Consider the following 21,338-nt stretch of genomic DNA (forward strand, 5'->3'; position numbering starts at 1 on the left):
CCCGGCTGAGTGGGAGGTGCTCCACTCAGAGAATTCCTGACCTTTACCCAGAGGAGAGGTAGGAAGCAGCTGGCCTAATTTAGGGAGAATCTGTAGAAGTCTTTAATGGGATCGAAGTTCAGTCTAGCTAAGAACCAAGATCTCTTTTCTCACATAAGGTCTGAATGACAGGTACAAGTTGCTTCAGGCCAAGCAGGAAGACTATTAAAATTCCCCTCCTCCCCTTCAACACACAAATCTGTGCACCCTACTTTGTCAGTTGGTGATATCAATAAGCTCCAACTAACACTTGTAAAGCAAAGTCCACCAACTATGCTGTTTTTCATCAAATCAAAGATACCATGCGTTATAAGACACACAGTCATCTTATGAAGAACAAAGAAAGAAAATTATACTCCTAACTAAATTATGAGAGATTTTCAGTTATAAAATACATTTCTATTTCAGAGATTTAAAAATGTGAAAAAATGTGCATATTAGAATGGATGGGATACAGTAGATTTTTAGCCTAGACCTCTTCCTTGAACTCTAAGCCTGTGTGGTCACTTGGATTTCTTACAGGCTCCTTAAACTTAACATGTTCCAAACTGAACTCATCTTCCTTGCCAAAGCTGTTCCTTTCCCTGCATTCTTTGCGCAGGTTAACGGGACTACCCAAACTAGAAATATGGGAGTCATGCCAGACCCCTGGCTCTCTATTACTTTACAAATACAAATGATCTTTCCCATACTGTCAATTCTGTCTCCTACATTTCTCTTGAATGTATTGCCTTCTCTCTTTTACTTCTACTGATGTTCCTCATCTCTCCACAGGATTACTGCAGTAACCTCCTGACTGCCTTGCACCCTCTATTAATGCCTCCACCACCTGTCTGTCGGTTTGTTGTACTGTGGTGGCTTGTGTCTTGCTGTGATGCTGGAAGCTATGCTGCCGGTATTTCAAAACCAGCAGGGTCACCCATGGTGGATGGGTTTCAGTGGAGCTTCCGGACTTAAGACAGACTAGGAAGGAAGGCCTGGCAATCTACTTCCGAAAATTAACCATTGAAAACCCTGTGGATCACAACAGACCATTGTTCGATATACTGCTGGTAGAAAAGCCTCCTAGGTTGGAAGGTACTCAAAATACACAGCAGCTATGAGAATGGACTCAAGCTCACCAACAATCAACAAGATGGCGCAGAACAGGCAACGTTTCATTCTGTCATACACGCAGTTGCCATGTGCAGAAGCCAACTAACAACAATCAATCACTACTCTGCATTGTCCTTAATAGTTTTCTTTCTTAAACACCAACCTGATCATACTATTCCTTGCTTAAAAATACAAGATGAATAACTCAACCGAAAAAATAGGCAGAGAACATGAACAGGCCACCTCACAAAAGAGAAAAATACACACTTATACATGTGAAAAGTTGTTCACTCTCATTAAGATAAATGTAACAATGATATATATTTTTCACCTCTGGCAAAGAATTGATAACTATGAATGACAGCGTGAATGTGCAGAAATATACTATACCATTGTTGGTAGTATAATATTCTAGATGGCATTTTGGCAATGTTTCGGATAAGTGAAGAAGGGCAACGTGTCTAATGCCTCTGAGTCTCAATTATTGCGTTTGCTCAAATAGGGCTAATACCTGCCCTAATGGCCTCAAGGAAGTGTTGTGAGATAATCCAATGAGATAATTTAGAGGAAAGTGATTTGTAAATAATAATAGCTAATATTTACTGGGCACTTAACTGTTCTAAGTGCTTTATATGTGTTAACTCATTTCATCCTCACAACAAACCTTATAAATACCACCATTATTATCATCCTCACTTTACATATAAGAAAACTGAGGGAGAGGATGAAATATTGCCCAAGAGCTGGAGTTAGTAACGGATGGAGCTGGGATTATTGGCACTAAACCCACGTGAGGATCTAGCTCGCGTCCTCTTAACTGCAGCGAGCCTCCACCGTTCGTTTCTTTTTGCTTTAGTCCACAGAATCCAGTCTGTAATGTACCTTCTGGAACTTGTTTATATAAAACTTGCCCCCTTCGTCCGTTACCGTCAACTGGCCTCTGATTGCTTTGTGTATCTTATCACAGTCCTGTCTGCCTGAGATCCCGGGACTCAGCCAATCTCTCAATCCATTTCATTTTCACGGTCTGTCAACGCTGGGTCCACGGTACAGTCTTGGAATTGGAGATAAAAGCCCTGCGTAGCGTACAAGATGCGTTTCTTAGGGATCAATATACTTACAAATGTGAAAAAATTTCACGAGGATGAAACAGATATACGAGAATCAGTCAATATACCAAGTAAGTACGCGCCCAGACGTCATCAACAACGCTACACAGCCAAGCACTGGGAGCTGACCTTTCCCGCTTTCCTACGTTAGCCGGACTTGCCCGGAACCTTTTCTGCTGAATCTGATGCAGCCCGCCGGGCCAATGCGGCTGAACACATAACATAGTAAGGGATAGTAGACTAACTATATGCCTGAAATTTCTAGCTCATTTCCATGGTCCCGAGGAAAGCAGTTTTAAATCCTTGCACTTCTTAAAGCACCAAGTAATGATGCCATTTTTATTTCTTAAAGCGGCTCATAATCAAATAACTTTAGGTTATTCCTTTTTTTTGGTTAGGCATATTTGTGGACAGCCCACTCGTAAAGACTAAGGAAGGCGGGGAAAAGAAAGCGGAAGCCGCGGGCCTTCTAAGCCAGAAAGTCTCTGGAGCTTGCGCCAGGCACAGTACCCTCTGCTTAGACGCGGGCCTTGGAAGCCGGAGGGGAAGAAAGTGTTGCTGCCGGAGCTGAGACCAGGCGGCCAGAGTCCACAGGGATGAACCTCGAGTTGCTGGGTGAGGAAGGCTATGGTTGCGTCTTAGAGAACCCTTTGGTCCTGGAAAGGAAGGAAACCGGATGGGAGTAGGCTCTGGCTGTAACCTTCGGGACACAGTTCTGCGATGGTTCATTGGGCGCCCCCGAAAGCGAGCAGCAGCACCAGAAGGAGGCCCATCTCCTGCCCGAGCAGAGTGCATTGCCTTTCCTGAGGCCACTTTCGGATTAATTGTGGAGCGATAGGGATAGACCGTGTGTGACTAAGTTGTGCTTGCAAGTATCGCAAGTGCTGAAGTAGCCCAGAGCAGACAGAACCGGAGTTGTTGGAGAAGTGAGACTTAGGCTGAAGCTTTGCAGACTTGCCAGGGGGTTGGGTGCCTGGACAGGCTAAATCTTTTTGGAGAAACGTGAATATCTAAATAAGGGAACTTAGAAATCTTCTAGTAGTAGTGTCTCATTGAACCGATGAGAAAAGCTCAGAGGGTAGGGACTTGAAGGTACGAGCAAGTTAATGGCATACTTGGCACTGGAATCCAATTATCTTAGCTTACTATTTAAGGTCCTTAACTACCAGGGACAGTGTGTAAAACATTGAGGTGTGAGCTGTTGAGGGAGTTAGTTGCTTTCTGGTTGTTATTTCACCCTTGCCTCTTACCGAACCAGTTTAAAAACTGTAGATCCTTCTGAGCTTTCATTAAGTGATGTTTAGCATGGTGGCCTAGGGATGTCTGAGAAAGTTTCCAAGAACCTCTAAAGGACTTCCTGTCTTTAATGGTCAAGTTTCTCTTTTAAGAAAAAAAAAGATACAGATGATGTACTGACTGTCCGAAGGGCTACAAAGATATTTAAGAAATGGTCTCTGCCTTTAAGGACCTTTTTGTTAAGCAGGAAGATTAAGATGATTATGTAGATAGCTGTAATATACCACAGAACATACCAAGGCCTGTAAGAGGTATTACCAAGGGCTAAGAATATTTAGAAGAGGGCGTGAATATCTTCGGGGCAGAGGAAGAAAGGCAATTAGAAAAAAACACTGTTGAGTTGGCATTCTAAGTGGACATTTAAGGGTGGTAAAATATTGACAGGCTGACTTTCAAGATATGGGAAGGATTGCTCACTAGGAATATGCTTGAGCTAAGACCCCAGTGAGAAAATGTCTGGACACCTAATGGATTTTCCCGATTGGACAAGTTGTGGGTACTGTGAATAACGGGCAGGCCAGGAGATGGGGTTGGTACCATCTGTTTTGTGGAAACACTAGAATACTCAGCTGAGAAGTTTGTGCTTTTTAAGGAAAGTAAGGCGTATTTGTTGAGAAGGGTTTTGACCTGGTAGTGACTCAATCACAGCTGTAAGACTTACCCGACAGCAGTGTGTAGTTGAGTCTTGGAGGGGGCGAGACCAGTTTGAAGGACTAGTATAGATGAAAAGAAATGGCTGAGCTAGGAAGTGGAAAGAAAAGACATTGACGAAATTTGAGAATTATTGACTATGGCGGTGGTGGGAGTGGGGATGGTGAGGAAGAAAGTGCAGTGAAAAATGGTGGAAGTTAATAACGGTGTTATTGATATTTAAAGACTGTAGAAAAGACAGCTTTGGATATTGAGTGTCCAACACTTAGAATTGTGGATCTGGGGTTCGGGAGACAGATTTGGATTTATGAGAGAGATTTGTAATCATTTTACAGGTGGGATAATTGAAGCCATGTGAGTAGATGACAGCCAAGGGAGAGGGTGGGAGGGGCCGAAGGGAAAAGTGCCAAGGACAGACTCTTTGATAATTAACTATATGTGGGGAGTAAGAGGAGGAGTAAATGGTCAGATGTAATAGTTGTAATAATAATAAATGATCTAACAGTTATATAGCTATATACTTAATATGAGCTAGGCATCTTTTCAAGTGCCTTTCCTATGTTTATCCATGTAGAGGTAGAGGAGAATCCAGGTTAGTGTGGAAGTGATAGAAACCAATTATAGAGCAATTGAGGCTGAGAGCTGGAAAAGGGCTGTTCTATTTAGTCCTTACGCAGCTTGGGGACCCTCAGCAACTTGAACAGAAGCCAGATTGCAGTGGGTTTAGGAAGATGTGGGAGATGAAATGGAGGCAAAGGGATGACTTATTTTTGAAAAGTTAAGGTTGAAGGAAAGGTAATGATAGGCTAGTACCTTGAAAGAGCTAGCAAGATCATGGGAAAGGCTTATTCTTGAATGATACAGAAGATTCATGAGGGTGAAGCTTAGGAAGGTGTACTTAGCAATGGAAGGTTAGACAGTTTAAAAGAAGCCTAGGTTTAAAAGATATAAATCTTTGTGAAATGATTCTGAGTTTTAAAGTGAGAAAGTTAATGATTGCAGATAAAAAGGAACACAGAAGTGATGTGATTGTGGGAACATATTAAAAGACATCTGGCCAGATAAAGGAAATTAATGTAATGTAGGCCACTCAAGTGGTCCATAGATATGGTACTAATTTCACTTCTGTAACCACTGTTTGAGCCCTTGCTGTATATCAGGCAGTATGCACTGGGGATACAAAGTTCAATGAGACAGATTTTTATTTAAACGTATTTTACCACAACTCACAGTAAGAAATCTATTTTGTATCACAACTCATTATGCATATATACACATAGAACTAAGTTTCTTGAAATTATACTTGCCCTTATACTCACTGTCCTCTTATATTTTCTGTTCTATTCAAAAACTTTGCAGCTCACTAAAATGATTATTTATTTATGGTACATTGAGTCTTACAGTTTGGAAAACATTGAAATAAGACACAGTCTTTGCCCTGGATAAATGCATAGTACTAGCAGGAGAGACAAACATAAGTAACTGGTATATAATGCAGAAACCCTGGTGCTGTAGTGGTTAAGAGCTTGGCTGCTAAAAAGGTTGGCAGTTCAAATCCACCAGGTGCTCCTTGGAAACCCCATGGGGTAGTTCTACTCTGTCCTGTAGGGTCACTATGAGTCAGAATCGACTCGATGGCAGTGGATTTGGTTTTTTGGTTTGGTGTATAATGCAGAATTATAATAAAAGAATATATTATGGGAATCCAGATATTTGAAATCCAAATAATTGGAAGAGCAATCAGTTCTGCATTGATGGTGCTGGGACTGGCAGTAGAATTTGGGGATGACTGCAGAGGAAGTACCATTTAACTGAGACATTAAAGTAGGATTTTTCCAGAGGGACAAGTTGGAGAAGGTAGTTTCCAGTGGAGAGAACAACATGAGCAGAAGTTCTGTGGCGTGTTCAGGAATGGTCATTAGTCTACAGCTGGTGCTTAGGATGGGTCGTGCAAGGTTCTGTACTAGGTGCTGATGGGGAATTAGTCAATGATAAAATTGAAGGTACTGGTTGGGGTGGAATTGAAATTGCATTTTAGAATTATACTTAGGAATTTAGTATATAGTTTAGTAAGGAAGGTTTTTAAGCAGATGACTAAAATGATGAGATTTGAGACGTAGAAAATTGACAGCTTTCTGAAGGATTGACTGAGGGAGGCAAGACTGGAGCCAGGAGAATGTAATTACGGTAATAATGGGGTGGGGTTTGGGTGGGGTGAGTTATTGAGACACCTGCAAGTTGTGTTTCTCTAAAAAAAAAAAAAATGCTGGCAGTGTTGTCACCTATTAATAGAGGAAGCAAAAGGGGAACTGCTCCTCTGGACCTAACAGTTATGATGGGGGGGATTGGCTGGCAAGTGGGAAATAATAGGATCATTTGGGAGGCGGGATCTGTGAAATCTTAGAGCTCGTGATAATTAAGTCTTTAAGGAGGTAAATGTTAAAGAATTCAGAGAATAGACACTATTGCATGTCATGAGAGTGGGAGGAAGCAGGTTTGAGAGACCCTGGAAAGCTAAAAGGCAGTTTGGAGAAAGGATACTAATGGGTTGGGGTGGTGGGGTGGGAAGAGGTACAAGAAGAAACTGGTGTGATTGTACTGAATGGTCTCTAAACTCAGATTCAAAGAATGCCTGTAGAAAAGAAGCACACATAGCCATAATGTGAGCGGGGGCACGGGCTTTTAAGATCAGTGTCAGGAAAGCTAACACATTGAAGGCCAAAACTAAAAATGAGGCCAAAAAGAAAAAAAGAAAGGTTTTTAAAGTTATATGGAGCAGGAAGAGCAAGAGAGTTTTATATGTAGGATATGAAAAGCACGTAAATCTCCTGCTTAGGCTAGATGGGGTAACACCAGATTTATTCACTCAACAAGTATCTTCTGTGTGCCTAATATGAACATTATAGGCAAAGGGAAAGTGAAATACTTAAATTCTTATTTTGTTCTTGCCTTCTCTGGAGAAAAGGATGATTTTTCAAAACAAATGCAATAAACTGAACATTGGTTGTTGCCAAGAAAAGCCCTTAATAGGTAGACATTTTAGGTAGGTCACTTAGTTCCTTTTGTTGGGTTAAATTACATTCCTTGATCTTCGGTAAACTTGCAGTCAGATCCAGGCAAGACTTTAGAAGCTTTTTTGGGGTAATTGTAAGAGCATGGTTTCTGGGTCAGATCCCAGTTTTAACAGTGAACTTGGGAAGTGCCTTCAGCTTTCAGCATAACTTTCTTCATCTGTGAAATGGGATATAATAGTGCCCACTTAATAGTGGGTGAAGAAAAATGACTGAGATAATATAGAAGTGCTTAGCTCAGGGTCTGAGTAAAGGGATGTTTGAGCACTTCAGAGAAATGATGAGCGAACGTGAGTTTAAATCTGGAAAGACCATGGATCTTTGACCTGTTGAGTTTCTTTAATTTGATGTTTTTCAAATTAACAAACATACTACATATTTGTCAAGACAGTGGAAACAATACAAATATACATCCAGAAAAAATTATTTTGCCTCCCCTCTACCTTCGCAAATGTTGTCTGTCTGGGACTTATCCTTTTATAATCCTTTCTATAATCTCAGTTAAGGCCATAAAACCTGAACAAATGAAAAGGCAATCTATATTATTGGATGGGAATGCTTAATGGCTTTCTCCAAAAAGTAACTGATAATAATAATTTACAAGCAGATACACAGATACATAGGCAGATACATATGCTGAGTAGGAGAAGGAGGGCATATAGGAGTGTACTCACATGCATATATAGGTTAGGCTGTAGATATTTTTACATACATATTAGTATGTATGGCATGCATGTTCATATATTCAATAGAGCACAAAGCAGGCACAGTCATAGAAGCTTCCCAGGCACATCCAAACACCTTGAGGTACCTTGGTCTTGGGACATCTAGGTAAATTGGCATAACATAGCTCATAAAGAAAATGTTTACATCCTATTTTGGTGAATAGCGTCTGGAGTCTTAAAAGCTTGCAAGTGACCATCCAAGATACATCTGTTGATCCCGTCCCATGCAGAGCAAAGGAGAATGAAAAAAACCAAAGACGTAAGGAAAATATTAGTCCAGATGACTGATGGACCACGTGAACCAGAGCCTCTACCAGCCTGAGTGCAGAACTAGATGGTGCCCGGCTGCCACCACTGACTGCTCTGACAGGGATCACAATAGAGGGTCCCCCGGACAGAGCGGGAGAAAAATGTAGAACAAAATTCAAATTCACAGAAAAGACCAGACTTACTGGTCTGATAGAGACTGGAGGAACCTCTGAGACTATGGCCCCTGGACACCCTTCTAACTCAGAACTGAAGTCACTCCTAAAGTTTACCTTTCAGCCAAAAATTAGACAGGCCTGTAAAACAATGACACGTATGAGGAACATGCTGCTTATTGCAGTTAAGTGTATGTGACCAAATGGGCAACACCTGCCCAAGAACATAGACGAGAGAGGAAGGGACAGGAAAACGGGACGAATGGAAAATGGGGAGGAGAGTGCTGGCACATTGTGGGGATTACAGCCAGTGTCACAAAACAATTCGTGTATAAATCTTTGAATGAAAAACTAATTTGCTCTGTAAACTTTCACCTAAAGCACAATTAAAAAAAAAATTGATAAATTTTATGCAATTTCAGTTGGAACAAAGATAAATGTACTGTAAGGCCATTTAGTGGGGAGTTTATTTATATGGAGTCCTTGGGTAGTGCAAATGATTAATATGCTTGCCTGCTCACCAAAAGGTTGGAAGTTCACGTCAACCCAGAGTGCCTCAGGAGAAAGTTCTGGCGATCTCCGTCCAAAACTTCAAAGCCATTGAAAATCCTACATTAGGAGCACAGTTCTACTCTGACACAAATGGGGTTGCTGTGAGTCGTAATCAACTCTATAACAACTTTTTTTTTCCCCTGGTTTTTTAAATTTAACATATAGGCTTGGATAACTACGCATGTGGAAGAAAAAAAAGTTATAATTCCTCATTTACACCACATGTAAAAATAAATTCTAAGTAAAGTAACAAAATGTTTTTAAAGAACAAAAATCTTAGAAGAAATTCAGGAGAGTACATGTATGATCTAGGGGTGGTAAAGACCCTAACCAAGGGAGGAAAACCAAAAGCTCTAAAATAAAAGAGAGATATACTTGACGGTATAAAAATTGAGGACCCCTGGTGGCTCAGTGGTTAAGTGCTCAGCTGCTAACCAAAAGGTCGACAGTTCAAACCTGCTAGCTGCTGCTCGGGAGAAAGATGAGGTGGTCTGCTTTCGTAAAGATTATAGCCTTGGGAACCCTATAGGGCAGTTCTACTCTGTCCTGCAGGGTCACTATGAGTCAGAATTGACTTGACAGCAACGAGTTTGGTTTGGTATATAAAAATTAGAACATTTTGCATGGCAATAGTTTCCATAAACAGTGAAAAGACTTAGAAAAAACGTGCAGTGCAGATAACACAGTTGATACTTATGTTATAAAGCAAGTTTCTACATTGATAAGAGGCCATCTGATTTTGTTCTATGACTTGTTTATTCTTTTTTTGGTTGTGGTTTCCATTTCTGGGTACTAACTGCTGATGTAAAGAAAAGCTATTGGTTTTTGATTATTTCTCGTATCAAACTGCCTTACCTTGTTTCTTATTAATTTGAGCAGTTTTTTAGAGTTTCTTGTGTTTTCTAGGTACTCAATGATACAGGCAAATGAGAAGTAGTTTTCTCTCCCTTTATTTAATGTTTAGACTAATTATTTCATTTTCTTATCTTATTCCATTGGCTAGACCCTCTAAGATCGTATTGACTAATGATGATAGTATCCCTTCCTAGTTGCTGATATTAACTGAAATGGTTTTAATGTTTCACCTTTTAGAATGATACTGTTTGTGTTTTTGGTAGATAGTTTTTTATCATTCCTGTTGCTAGAAATGGTTTAGTTTTATCAAATGCTTTTTCAGAATCTACTGATGCTTTTTAACATTCTTGACTAAAGATTTGCATCAGATTGCATTGTACTATGAATGTATTTGGAGCAATCTTGCCATAATCCTTATTTTGCTTTTGCCTTGTCTGGCAGTCCTGTTCCTATTTTGTTTCTGCTATGCCATAATGCCTTATATGGTAGAATAACAAACTCCAGATTCTTTGTGTTTAGAATTTGATTATAAGTGCTGGATATCACTTTTCTAGTCTGCAGAATCTAAAGGTGAAATACCATGTACCATTTATGTTCTTAAGTGAATGAGACTGTTTTTGTACCAACTTTGTCAGGTTTTGGTATGAAGAATTCTGTTGGCTTTATAAAAACTGATACTTAAGCCTTTCGTTTTATTCCCCCCTCTGCTCAGGAATAGTTTGAATAACATAGCAATTATCTGCTCCTTGAGATTTAGGAGAAATTGCCCACAAAACCATCTGCGCCTACTGCCATTTTTTTTTGGTGGTGGAACTTTAACAATTTTTGCATGTGTTCTTTACTCATTGATCCGGTCAAGAATTTTTCTTCTGTAATCAGTCTTGGCAAGCCCTGGTGGTGCAGTGGTTAAGCATTCGGCTGCTAACCAAAAGGTTGGCAGTTTTGAATCCACCAGCCACTCCTTGGAACTCCTATGGGACAGTTCTACTCTGTCCTGTAGGGTCTCTGTGAGTTGAGATCAACTCGATGACAACAGGTTTGTTTTTTTTAAATCAATTTTGGAAATTAGGTTTTGCTATAAAAGTCATTCATATTTTCTGATTTAGCAAGCTATTATGAAGTTAAATCTCTTAGAATTTGTTTTAATTACTAATGTTTATTCCTTTTGGCCTACACATCTTTGGGAATCTTTTTTTTTTTTCATGATCTTTGACAGCAAGCATAGTGGTAATTAGTATAACTGTAACACAGAATGGTAGGTGGGGGTAGGATGGGGAATATAAATGTGGTCTTGAGTTTTCTCTGAGGAAATGGCCTTGCACTCCTGTAGCCCTGCTTGCCGGCATTTGTGCTCTGGCCCTTCAACCATAGTGCCCCTGCCTAGCTTCATCTTTTTTATGAGTCACTTTTTCTCGTGCTCCTTTAAACTCCTTACTGTAATTCCATTGACTAGACTGGCCCTCAAAAAACAGACAAATAAAACAACAAACCCCAAAACAAAATAAAATCAAGGTATAATCCTTGTTGAAATAGAGGTTAAATTGGTGTCTGAATGCTTAATGCTGTACCATGTGGTACATCCCCTCAGAACTTACGTTTCCCTTCTTCCAACCAAGAAATCACACTCTGTTCCTTTACAGAGTGAGTACTTTTTGTGTTTAGTTTGTACTTTTTTGTTTTGTAGTTTTTTGTACTTTTTTAGTTTGTAGTTTTTTGAATAAGCAGTCTTTTTTTTTTTTTTTTCCTGTTTCTCAGCCATGTGAAGGTAGATCTATTATTGATTTGGAAAGATGCGTATAAGATTCATTGTTAAATCAAAGAATCAAGTCACAGAATAATACATGTAGCAGCATGTTATTTTTTTAAAAAGTTAAATATGTGAATATTTTTAGCTTTTTAAGCTTTTACCTTAGTAAGTGGGGTGGAGAGGGGAAGTGATCATTTTTTAAATTGTATATTTCTGTATTACTGGTTTCAGCATTGCATGTCATTCTTTCATAATTGAATATAGTCAGCCGCTTTAGGTTTGGTGTACTTTATATAAATCAAATTATTTACCTTTTGGACAGCTATTTATTTTTTTAATCTTTGTTTCAGTTTTCTTAGGACCTTTTTAAAATTAGTTTTCACGCTTTAGTTTTCCATTAAATTTTTATAAAATGAGGACAAAATACAATAAAACTAATTTTCACACTTCTTTTTTTTTTTCTTAAAGCTGCAGACCTCTTTTTAAAATTAAATCTTATTTGGATGCCCAGTATGTAAAACAGCTTCTTCAGAGCTGTAGTTCTCAGAGTATAATTTAAAAACCCGTGTAATAAATTATTTAGGTAATTACATACATACTGACAAAGATGGTGCTGCTGCTGAAATTAAATTTCTGTTATCATCATACCATCACATTATAGCTTGAAATATTTGTTTCTAATGTACAAATACCATTTTATATATGAAAGGCATTTAGGCATAGTATACCAAAGTGTTATTTGCTCAAGAAATGAATGTAGAAAATCAAGTGTTTAATAAACTGCCAGGTTGTGTTACAACCTAAGTGCTTTATCTGAAAGGTTTCAGGGAGTGGTTGGGACTTCAGATAATCTGGCTAATTTGATTCTTACTTTTCCTTGCGCTTCATTTTAGTAAATATGGAAATAAATTGTGAACTGCCCAAAGAGTGTGGAGGAGAAAGAGTATTCCTAGACCTGGATATGTCAGCAGTTGTCAGCTTTTTGGTCTTAGGATCCCTTTATACTCTTAAAATCTGCAGGCCTTCAAAGAGCTTTGGTTTATGTGGGTTATATCTGTCAATGCTTATTCATTTACAAATTAAAACAGAAATTTTTAAAGTTTATTGTTTAAAAATAGCCATAACAAGCCCATTACACGCTTACAGAAGTAGCATTTTTTATGAAAAATAACTGTATCTTCCAAAGCAAAGAATATTTAGTGAGAAGAGTGATATTATTTTACGTTTTACAAATTTCCTTAATGTATGCCTTAGTAGAAGTTGGTTGGATTCCATTTCTGCTTCTGAATTGAGTCTTTTGTGGTATCACAGGTCATGTAGCCTCTGGAAAACTCGTCTGTATATTTATGAGATAGTGAAAATAAAAAAAAAATACCATTTTAGAATTATGATAAAAATAGGTTTTAACTCTTGGAGCCTCTGAAAGGGCCTCAGGCTCTGGGCCCACACTTTGCCAACCACTGCTGTCTACCATTAATGAGCTGTATGACCTGGTATGTTGCACGTGCTCCATCAACACTCTTCTTTGCTTTGTTGCAGAGTCATTTGGGCAGAACTATCCAGAGGTAAGAGTATAGTATTGTTGTGATATTAGGAATGTGGTAATTACCTGGTGTTTATGTTTGAGGGAAAATGCCTTTTGATCCTTGTTCTTTGATGTCAGAAGCATGAAGTGTGATAATATATTTTTTGCTACAATAAGGAACTAAAGATATAATTTTGAGCTGGGGGAAAGGTGGATGGGCAACTTTGGCTGGAAATCTCACCATAATCATTTAAATCTTGTAGTGCATTTACCTGTACGTTAAAAAAGCTTTTTTTTTTTTTTATTGTAGGATTTTTACAAACAGTGCCATTACCTGAACATTGATTTTTTTTCCGAGTGCTTTTCTAGTTTTGATTAATGTTTTTCCATAGTAATAATCTGTATGCTATGTCTGTGCTGCTTTTTTAAATGTAAAATGTGTTGTAACACTTGAATATGTTTGAGTGTAGTCATTATGGTTATTTTAAATGATTCGATATTGATATAAAATAATTTGATTTCCCTAATGTTATGCATATAGGCCATTCCAGGTTTTTTTGTTTTTTTTTTAATTATTTTTTTGGAATAAATCCCAAGAGACTTGATTTCTGGTCCAATAGGTATGATTCTTTTAATGACTTTTGTTGTATTTTGCTTAATTGTCCTCCAAAAAGTTTTTACATAGTTATATGGTAATGTAAGGGATTGATCACACTTGGTTCCAAAAGTCCTCTCTTAGCTTTTATAAATATTTCTTTATTTTGGCTAGTTTAATAGGTACAAAAAGGCACATAGAGATTATTTTTATATACATTGCCATTTAAATTTAAGAGCAGTGTCATAAATGACAGAGAACCTCTAAGAAATAATTTGGATATCTGGCTGTTAATGTCATTACTCTTGTATTCATTTTAATTTTTAGGAAGCCGATGGAACTTTGGACTGTATCAGCATGGCCCTGACTTGCACCTTTAACAGGTGGGGCACACTGCTTGCAGTTGGCTGTAATGATGGCCGAATTGTCATCTGGGATTTTTTGACAAGAGGCATTGCTAAAATAATTAGTGCACACATCCATCCAGTCTGTTCTCTATGGTAAGGAGTTTTTTCATTAATGTGTTAAATATGAGTTATGTTAGAGGAATAAATGGTGACTGTACCTTTGCTAGTCTCAATGTGTATATTTTCCTATTTAGAGTTTTAAATGTTGAGGCATTAATAGTACAATTGCTTATAGCTTATGTATACCCAGAACCCATGCTGTACCTTGAAACACCTTTGTAGGGAGAAATTCAGTGTAACGTGGACCTATATCAGGCTCTCTCTGAGAATACGTCAGTACTAAAACAAGATACTTAACAAATCGCAGCTGTAGTATAATTGTCATTAAAAAAATACCAAACCCATTGCTGTTGAGTCGATTCTGACTAATAGCTAGCCTATAGGACAGAGTAGAACTGCCCCATAGGATTTCCAAGGAAAGGCTGGTGGATTTGAACTGCCGACCTTTTGGTTAGCAGCCGAACTCTTAAGCACTGAGCCACCGGGGCTTCACTGTGCCACCAGGGCTCCATAATTGTGATATTGACCTTTAATTTAGAATAAAAGATTTTGGAGTTAGGAGGGAAATTATTATTATTATTATTTTTTTAGGGTACGGTAGATACTTGTATATTAGTTTGCAAAATAAATCTATATAAATGAGCATGTATGTGGAATATATTTGTTATAGCCAGGGTTTCATTTTACTGCTCAAATGTGGTATGGGATATTTAATTATTTAGTCACAAATATTGGAGAAAAACACTAAAAACCTGTAAATATTCAAAAGCACTAAGGTAAAAGTTTTCAAAAAAAAAAAAGTAGTAATAATAAGGAATGGATTCATGAGACGTAGTTAAAGGCCAACCTTTTACAGCTCAACTTAAGTTTTCTCCTTACAATCTTCAGTCGGCTTGAAATCTAGCTTTCCCAGTTGTGAGCCTGAGATTTTATTTGTCTGCTCATCAATATCCTGCAGTTTGGACAAATCTCAAATAGGCTGTGCAGACGCAGTTTGGAAAGAGAACTAGGTTTGGCCACTGAGTGTGTCTTTAACTTGTATAAATCCTAATGTGTTTAATAGAACGTGGAGTGTTTAACGTTCAGCATTTCTTCATTGTTGTGGACAGTCTTTCGGTGAGGCATTCTGTATGGGTTCTGTGACCAACAGAATGAATTTCTGTTGGTGAATGTCTTTATTGCTGTCCCATCTCCAGGTGCAGAAAGACAGGCTGTATCAGGAGTCCTCAGAATGGAAGCTTTTCTATACAGGTTGAGTTAAAGGGCTGTATAAAAAAAGAAAACAAAACAGTTTCTTTCCAGTTGACTCCAGCTCATGGCGACCTTATGTGTGTTGGAGTAGAACTGTGCTCCGTAAGGTTTTCTTTTCTTTTTTTTTTTTAGTGAACTTTAGATGGAAGTTTGCAGAACAAATAGTTTCTCATTAAACAGTACACATATTGTTTTATGACAATGGTTAACAACCCCATGACATGTCAACACTGTCCCTTCTCAACCTTGAGTTCCCTATTACCAGTTTTCCTGTCGCGTCCTGCCTTCTAGTCCTTGTCCTTGGGCTGTTTGTGCCCCATTAGTCTTGTTTTGTTTATAGGGCTGTCTAATCTTTGGCTGAACAGTGAACCTTGGGAGTGACTTCATTACTGAGCTAAAAGGCTGTCCGGGGGCCATACTCTCGGGGTTTCTTCAGTCTCTGTCAGGCCAGTACGTCGGGTCTTTTTTTGTGAGTTAGAATTTTGTTCTGCATTTTTTCCAGCTCTGCCCGGGACCCTCTGTTGTGATCCCAGTCAGAACAGTCAGTGGTGGAAGCTGGGCACCATCTAGTACTGGACTCAGTCTGGTGGAGGCTGTGGTAGTTGTGGTCCATTAGTCCTTTGGACTGATCTTTTGCTTGTATCCTGTTCTCTTCATTCTCCCTTGCTCCCAAAGAGGTGAGACCAGTAGAGTATCTTAGATGGCTGCTCACAGACTTTTAAGATCCCAGACGCTACTCACCAAGGTAGAATGTAGAACCTTTCCTTTATAAACTGTGTTATGCCAGTTGAGCTAGATGTTGCCCGAGACCATGGTCCCCACAGCCCTAGGAGGGAAATTTGACAGTCATCTAGTCTAGCCTTATCCAGATTTATCTTGGATTCTAGCAATTTCAGTGATCACAAGTGTGCCTACTCTTTCACTGAGTTAAAGCTACTAAGAGCTTTCTGTCAAATATATTGAGCTGAAATCTGCTGTTACATAAATTCTCACTGATTTTACTCTTACTCTCTAAAACTACTTCGCAAGATTTGGGGGCCAGCACTTTTTTTTTTTTAAATATCAGAAGCATGAAGTGTGATAATAGGTGCCCCCAAAAGCACCTAATCAGATCTAGGTTATGAAACTGTAAATATTTCCTTTTGTTTAAATGGAAGCAGCAGTGGTATCATAATACACCAGATTGGGAAGAGGTCTGAGTTCCCAGTCTAGGTTCTGCCACTGAGGGACTGATCGATGGCTTTGAGTAAAATTCTTCCCTAATACCCAGACTGAGAACGCTGGCCTGGATGATCCTATAGGCCTCTTCCAGCTCGTTTGCATTTCATTCCTTTTTTGTTGTTGTGTCGTTGCAATAAAGATTTAAATATATGTGTATATTTTTAGTAGTATGCATGCACCATAAATATTTAATTGTTCCCTTATTTTTGGTGTACATAAGTATAGTTATAGTAGTTACACACATTTTCCATTTTTCTTTGGTTTAAGCTTATTTAGGATATATCTTTGTTATGTAATATTTGAACATACTAGGGAGAAGAATGTTTCATCAAGAGAAGGTGTGGGTAGGCATGTTAGTTGTCTTCAGCTGTCTAAAGGGTTGGTATGTGAAAGAGAAAAAGATTGACCCAAGGTATAGAAGGACTGGTAGATAGTGAGCAGGCGTTAAAGAGAGACAAGTATTCAGAGTCGGGAAGAGCTGCCAAGCAGAGGCGCCATGGATGGGATGGACTGCCCAGAAGGAACTCTCAGTGGTACTGTCCCTGCTTAGGCTTGTTGCCCCTTCTTGGGGATGCTACAGAATAAATTCAAGCACTAGGTGGGCGCCGTGGGTAGAACTAAATGATTTTTAAGGCTTTGACACTAGACTTAGTAAAGATACATCTGTCTTCTGTCAGGTGTAAGAAAGCATGATAATTCATAATTGTTGAGTTTATGGAATTTGGAATTGAATAATAAAATGTTTTAAACGGAGAACCGCTGTTAGTTTTAACTTGTTTATAATGTAATTTTAAAAATTAGATTTCCCATGATTATAACAGCAATATAACTTGTGAAAGAAAAAAAAATTATAGTGCAGAAGAGTTTAAAAGGAAAATGGAATCATAGCTAACATTCTGTTCTACCGTGAAATCGTGCTAAAAGACAAGAATAATAACAAATGCTATTCCTCATTTCCCCCCACTCCCAATCTTGTCCCGCTCCCAGTGTGCTTCCAATTTTTTTGACTGTTTCTTCTGATATTTATGTTTATATATCCAAATAACGTGTGTATACTGCTTTTTCTTGGTTTGTTAATTTTCTATATTATCTGTGGACCTCCTGTTACAGTATACATGAATTTTAGCTTACCCTCTTCCCCTCCCGTCATCAAAATTGAGTGGACAGCCTGCTTTTTTGTTGTGAAACCTTAAGTTTCAGCGTCTGTAGGCTACTTCTCTGGAGTTCACATTCTCTAGAAGGATCCTCTAATTGTCTTTCTGAGCCTGTCTGCAGCCTGTCTGAGCCTGTAGGAGAGAGAGACCAGAGCCCTTTTGTATGCAGACTTAAACTTAACCCCTCTCTGTTCACTTCCTTAGTTTACTCCTGCCTTCCTGTGTCCCTGGATCCTGAATCTAACAATACATTTATCTTATCTCTGATACAAATAATTATTAATGTATAAGTCTAAATGTATAGTATATAAGTCGAAAGTATAAGTCTTGACTCTTGAGCCCATGTTTTTAACCACGATACTATATTACCTGCCAGTTCCTCAGTAGAAACTGCCCTTCATTCCAAAATTAGGATACTTTTTTGGTTTTGTTTTCTGTTTGTTCCTTCCATTTTTCTCTGTTTTCTTTTCCTGCCTTCCTGTGGGTCACTTGAACATCATTTATAATTCCATTTTGATTTATCTGTAGTGTTTTTTAATGCATTTCTTTGTGTTTCTGTGTGTATAGTTAGAGGTTACTAAGTATTGCATTATATATAATTTATCACAGTCTGTTGATGTTGACATTTTACCAATTTGAGTGAAGTATAGAAACCTAACCTTACTTTATGTCCATATACCCTCCCCTGTTTTAATATAATTGCCTTATATATTTCCTGTATGTAATACATATATTTCCTTGTCTACAGACATACATGAGAACCATAGCAGTGTTAAAATTTTTGTTTCAAACTTCAGACATAATTTAGAAAACTCAAGAAGAGAAGAAAGTCTATTGTATTTACTCATATTTTTATACTTTCTGTTGTTCTTCTTTCTTTTCTTCCTGATGTTCCAAGATTCCTTGTTTTATATTTCCTTCTGTTTAGAGAACTTCCTTCTTTTAGAAACCATTCTTTTAGAGTAGTTCTTACTGGTGACAAATTCTCTTGGTTTTCCTTCATCTGAGACTGTCTTGATTTCCCCTTTCATTCCTCAAAGGTATTTTTGTTGCATATAGAGTTTGAGTTGATAATTCTGTTCTTTCAGCATTTGAAAAATATGCCACTTCCTTCTGGCCTCTGGTTTCTGAGGAGAAATCTGCTGTCATTCAAATTGTTGTTCCCCTATCTGTAAGGTGTCATTTCTGTCTGGCTGCTTTCAAGATTTTTGTTTGTTTTAGTTTTTTAGTGTTCAGAACTTTGTTGTGTGTGTCTTAGCATGGATTTCTTTGGATTTATCTTGAGGTTTGCTCAGCTTCTTGAATCTGTAGACTCATATCTTTTGCCAAATTTGGGGAAATTTCAGCCACTGTATCTTCAAATACTTCTACAGCTCCACTTTCTTTCTTTTTTCCTTCCAGGACTCAGATGACATGAACATTAGATCTTTTGTTATAGTCCCACGGGTCCCTGAGGCTCTGTCCCTCCCACCTCCCACGCCCCCAGTCTAATTTATCTCTGTTATTCAGATTGGGTAATTTCCGTTGTTCTACCATCCAGTTCATTGATTCATCCCTCTGTCCTTTCCATTCTGCTGTTGAGCCCACCTGTTGAATTTTAATTTTGGTTATTGTATTTTTCAGTTCTGAAATTTCCATTTGGTTATTTATATCTTCTGTATCTTTGCTGAGACTTTTAATTTTTTTTTCAGTTGTTTCAAGTGTGTTCATAATTACTTCTTGAAACATTTTTATGTCGGCTGAATTAAAATCCTTATCAAGTAATTCTGAGATCTGTGTCATCTCAACGTTACTGTCAGTTGATTATTTTTTTCTCATTCAAATTGAGATTTTCATGGTTTTGGAGTTGATCAGTGATTTTCATTTGAAACGTGGACATTTTGGTTATTGTGTTATGAGAGTTTGTATCTTATTTAAAACTTCTGTTTTAGCATGCTTCCTCTCAAAGTGCACTGGCAGGGGAAGGGAGCGTGCCATTGTGTTATTGCCAGATAGGGATGGAAGTGCAGGTTCCTTACTTGGCCTCGTTATTGCTGGGCAGGGTTGGGAGTTTAGGTTCCTTACTGTGCCTCTGCTGATATCACTGTGGCTGGGAGCGGTAAGGGTGCCTAGTTGCTGTTCCCCGGTGGCCTCCACTGACACTGTAAGACAGGGGGAACCTCCTGGCAGGAATGAAAGTCCTGGTTCCCCGCTCGCCCTTCTCTGATATCACCCAAGCAAGGGAGGAGGCATGTCTCATTATAGCCAGGCAAGGATGGAAATCTAGGCTCTCCACTTGGACTTTGTTGATGTGAGTGTCTTAGTCATCTAGTGCCGTATAACAGAAATACCACAAGTAGATGGCCTTTAACAAACAAATTTATTCTCTCATAGTTTAGGAGGCTAGAAGTCCAAATTCAGGGCAGCAGCTCCAGGGGAGGGCTTTCTGTCTCTCTTGGCTCTGGGGGAGGTCCTTGTCTCTTCAGCTTGTTGCCTGGTTCCTTGGAGATCTTCATGTGGCTTGGCATCAGTCTTCCCCCATCTCTGCCGTGCTCACTTGTTTAATCTCTTTCATATCTCAAAAGAGACTGACTCAAGATACGCCCACCCGATACTGCTCCTGCCTCGTTAACATAACAAAGACAACTCATTCCCAAATGGGATTATAACCGCATTTATAGAGGTTAGGATTTACAACACATATTCTGGGGGGACATAATTCAATCCATAACAGTGGGGCTGCGATTAAAGTGTTTTATGTGGTGTTTGCTGGATTAGAGTGATTGTCTAAAAGTTTGCTATCTTGTTAGGCTTTCTCTTCCCCGGTCCTTTGGCTGGAGAGAGTAAGCTCTTTGGGCTTTCTCTGTTTGTGCCCATTGGTGTTTCTGGATTGCTGGCTTCTCCAGCACCCAGTCTGGGATATGTGAGGCACAAGAAAATTCAGGGAACTCATCACTACGTCATTCCCTGGGTTCTGTGATGTCTCGCCAGTCTGCCATCTCTTCACCTTTCTAAGTCTTTTTATGTTTGTTTTGTATATAATGTCCTGGGTGTTTAGCTGTACTTTTAGCAGGAGGAATAGGGAAAAGTGCATCTATCTACTCCATCTTTCTGGAAGTGGAAATCTGATAAATATTTTTTAATATTTTTTCCCATATGTAGTTTTTTGACTCATCTTAAATATATTCCTATTCGCGGTGTGGCCACGGGTCTCTGATTTTACTAACAACATTTGTTAAAAAGTGAGTCCTCTTCCATTATAGTTTTATTGCTTTTACTTTCCATATAAAAGAGCATAGCAGTTGGTGCTGGACAGACCCATTTGAATCCTAGCCCTGCCATTTTTTTGTTTTTTTTAATTGTACTTCAGGTGAAGGTTCACAGAACAAATAGTTTCTCATTAAACAGCAGTACACATATTGTTTTATGACGTTGGTTAACAACCCCACCACATATCAACCCTCTCCCTTCTCGACCATCTTTTTTTTTTTTTTTGGTGAAAATATACATAGCCAAAGATACACCATATGCTCTTTCAATTGTGCTGCTATTCTCACTTTAGATGAAGGTTTACAGAACAAAAT

At 38.6% G+C, this 21,338-nt stretch overlaps 1 protein-coding gene across 3 annotated transcripts in view; it reads left to right on the plus strand.

Moving 5' to 3' along the window:
* Positions 1-2,723: 2,723 nt before the first annotated feature.
* The window catches only part of RBBP5 (RB binding protein 5, histone lysine methyltransferase complex subunit), a 41,568-nt gene continuing 22,953 nt past the window's right edge, over positions 2,724-21,338 (plus strand). For all 3 annotated transcript variants that reach the window (XM_004375234.2, XM_004375235.2, XM_023730312.1), the window contains exons 1-3: positions 2,724-2,858; positions 13,102-13,127; positions 14,010-14,182. In XM_004375234.2, the coding sequence (XP_004375291.1) occupies positions 2,840-2,858; positions 13,102-13,127; positions 14,010-14,182 (218 nt within the window). In that variant the 5' untranslated portion in view covers positions 2,724-2,839. The remainder of the gene's footprint in view (positions 2,859-13,101; positions 13,128-14,009; positions 14,183-21,338) is intronic.

The sequence above is a fragment of the Trichechus manatus genome, unplaced genomic scaffold (genome assembly GCF_000243295.1).
Source record: "Trichechus manatus latirostris isolate Lorelei unplaced genomic scaffold, TriManLat1.0 scaffold00035, whole genome shotgun sequence".
NCBI lineage: Eukaryota > Metazoa > Chordata > Mammalia > Sirenia > Trichechidae > Trichechus > Trichechus manatus.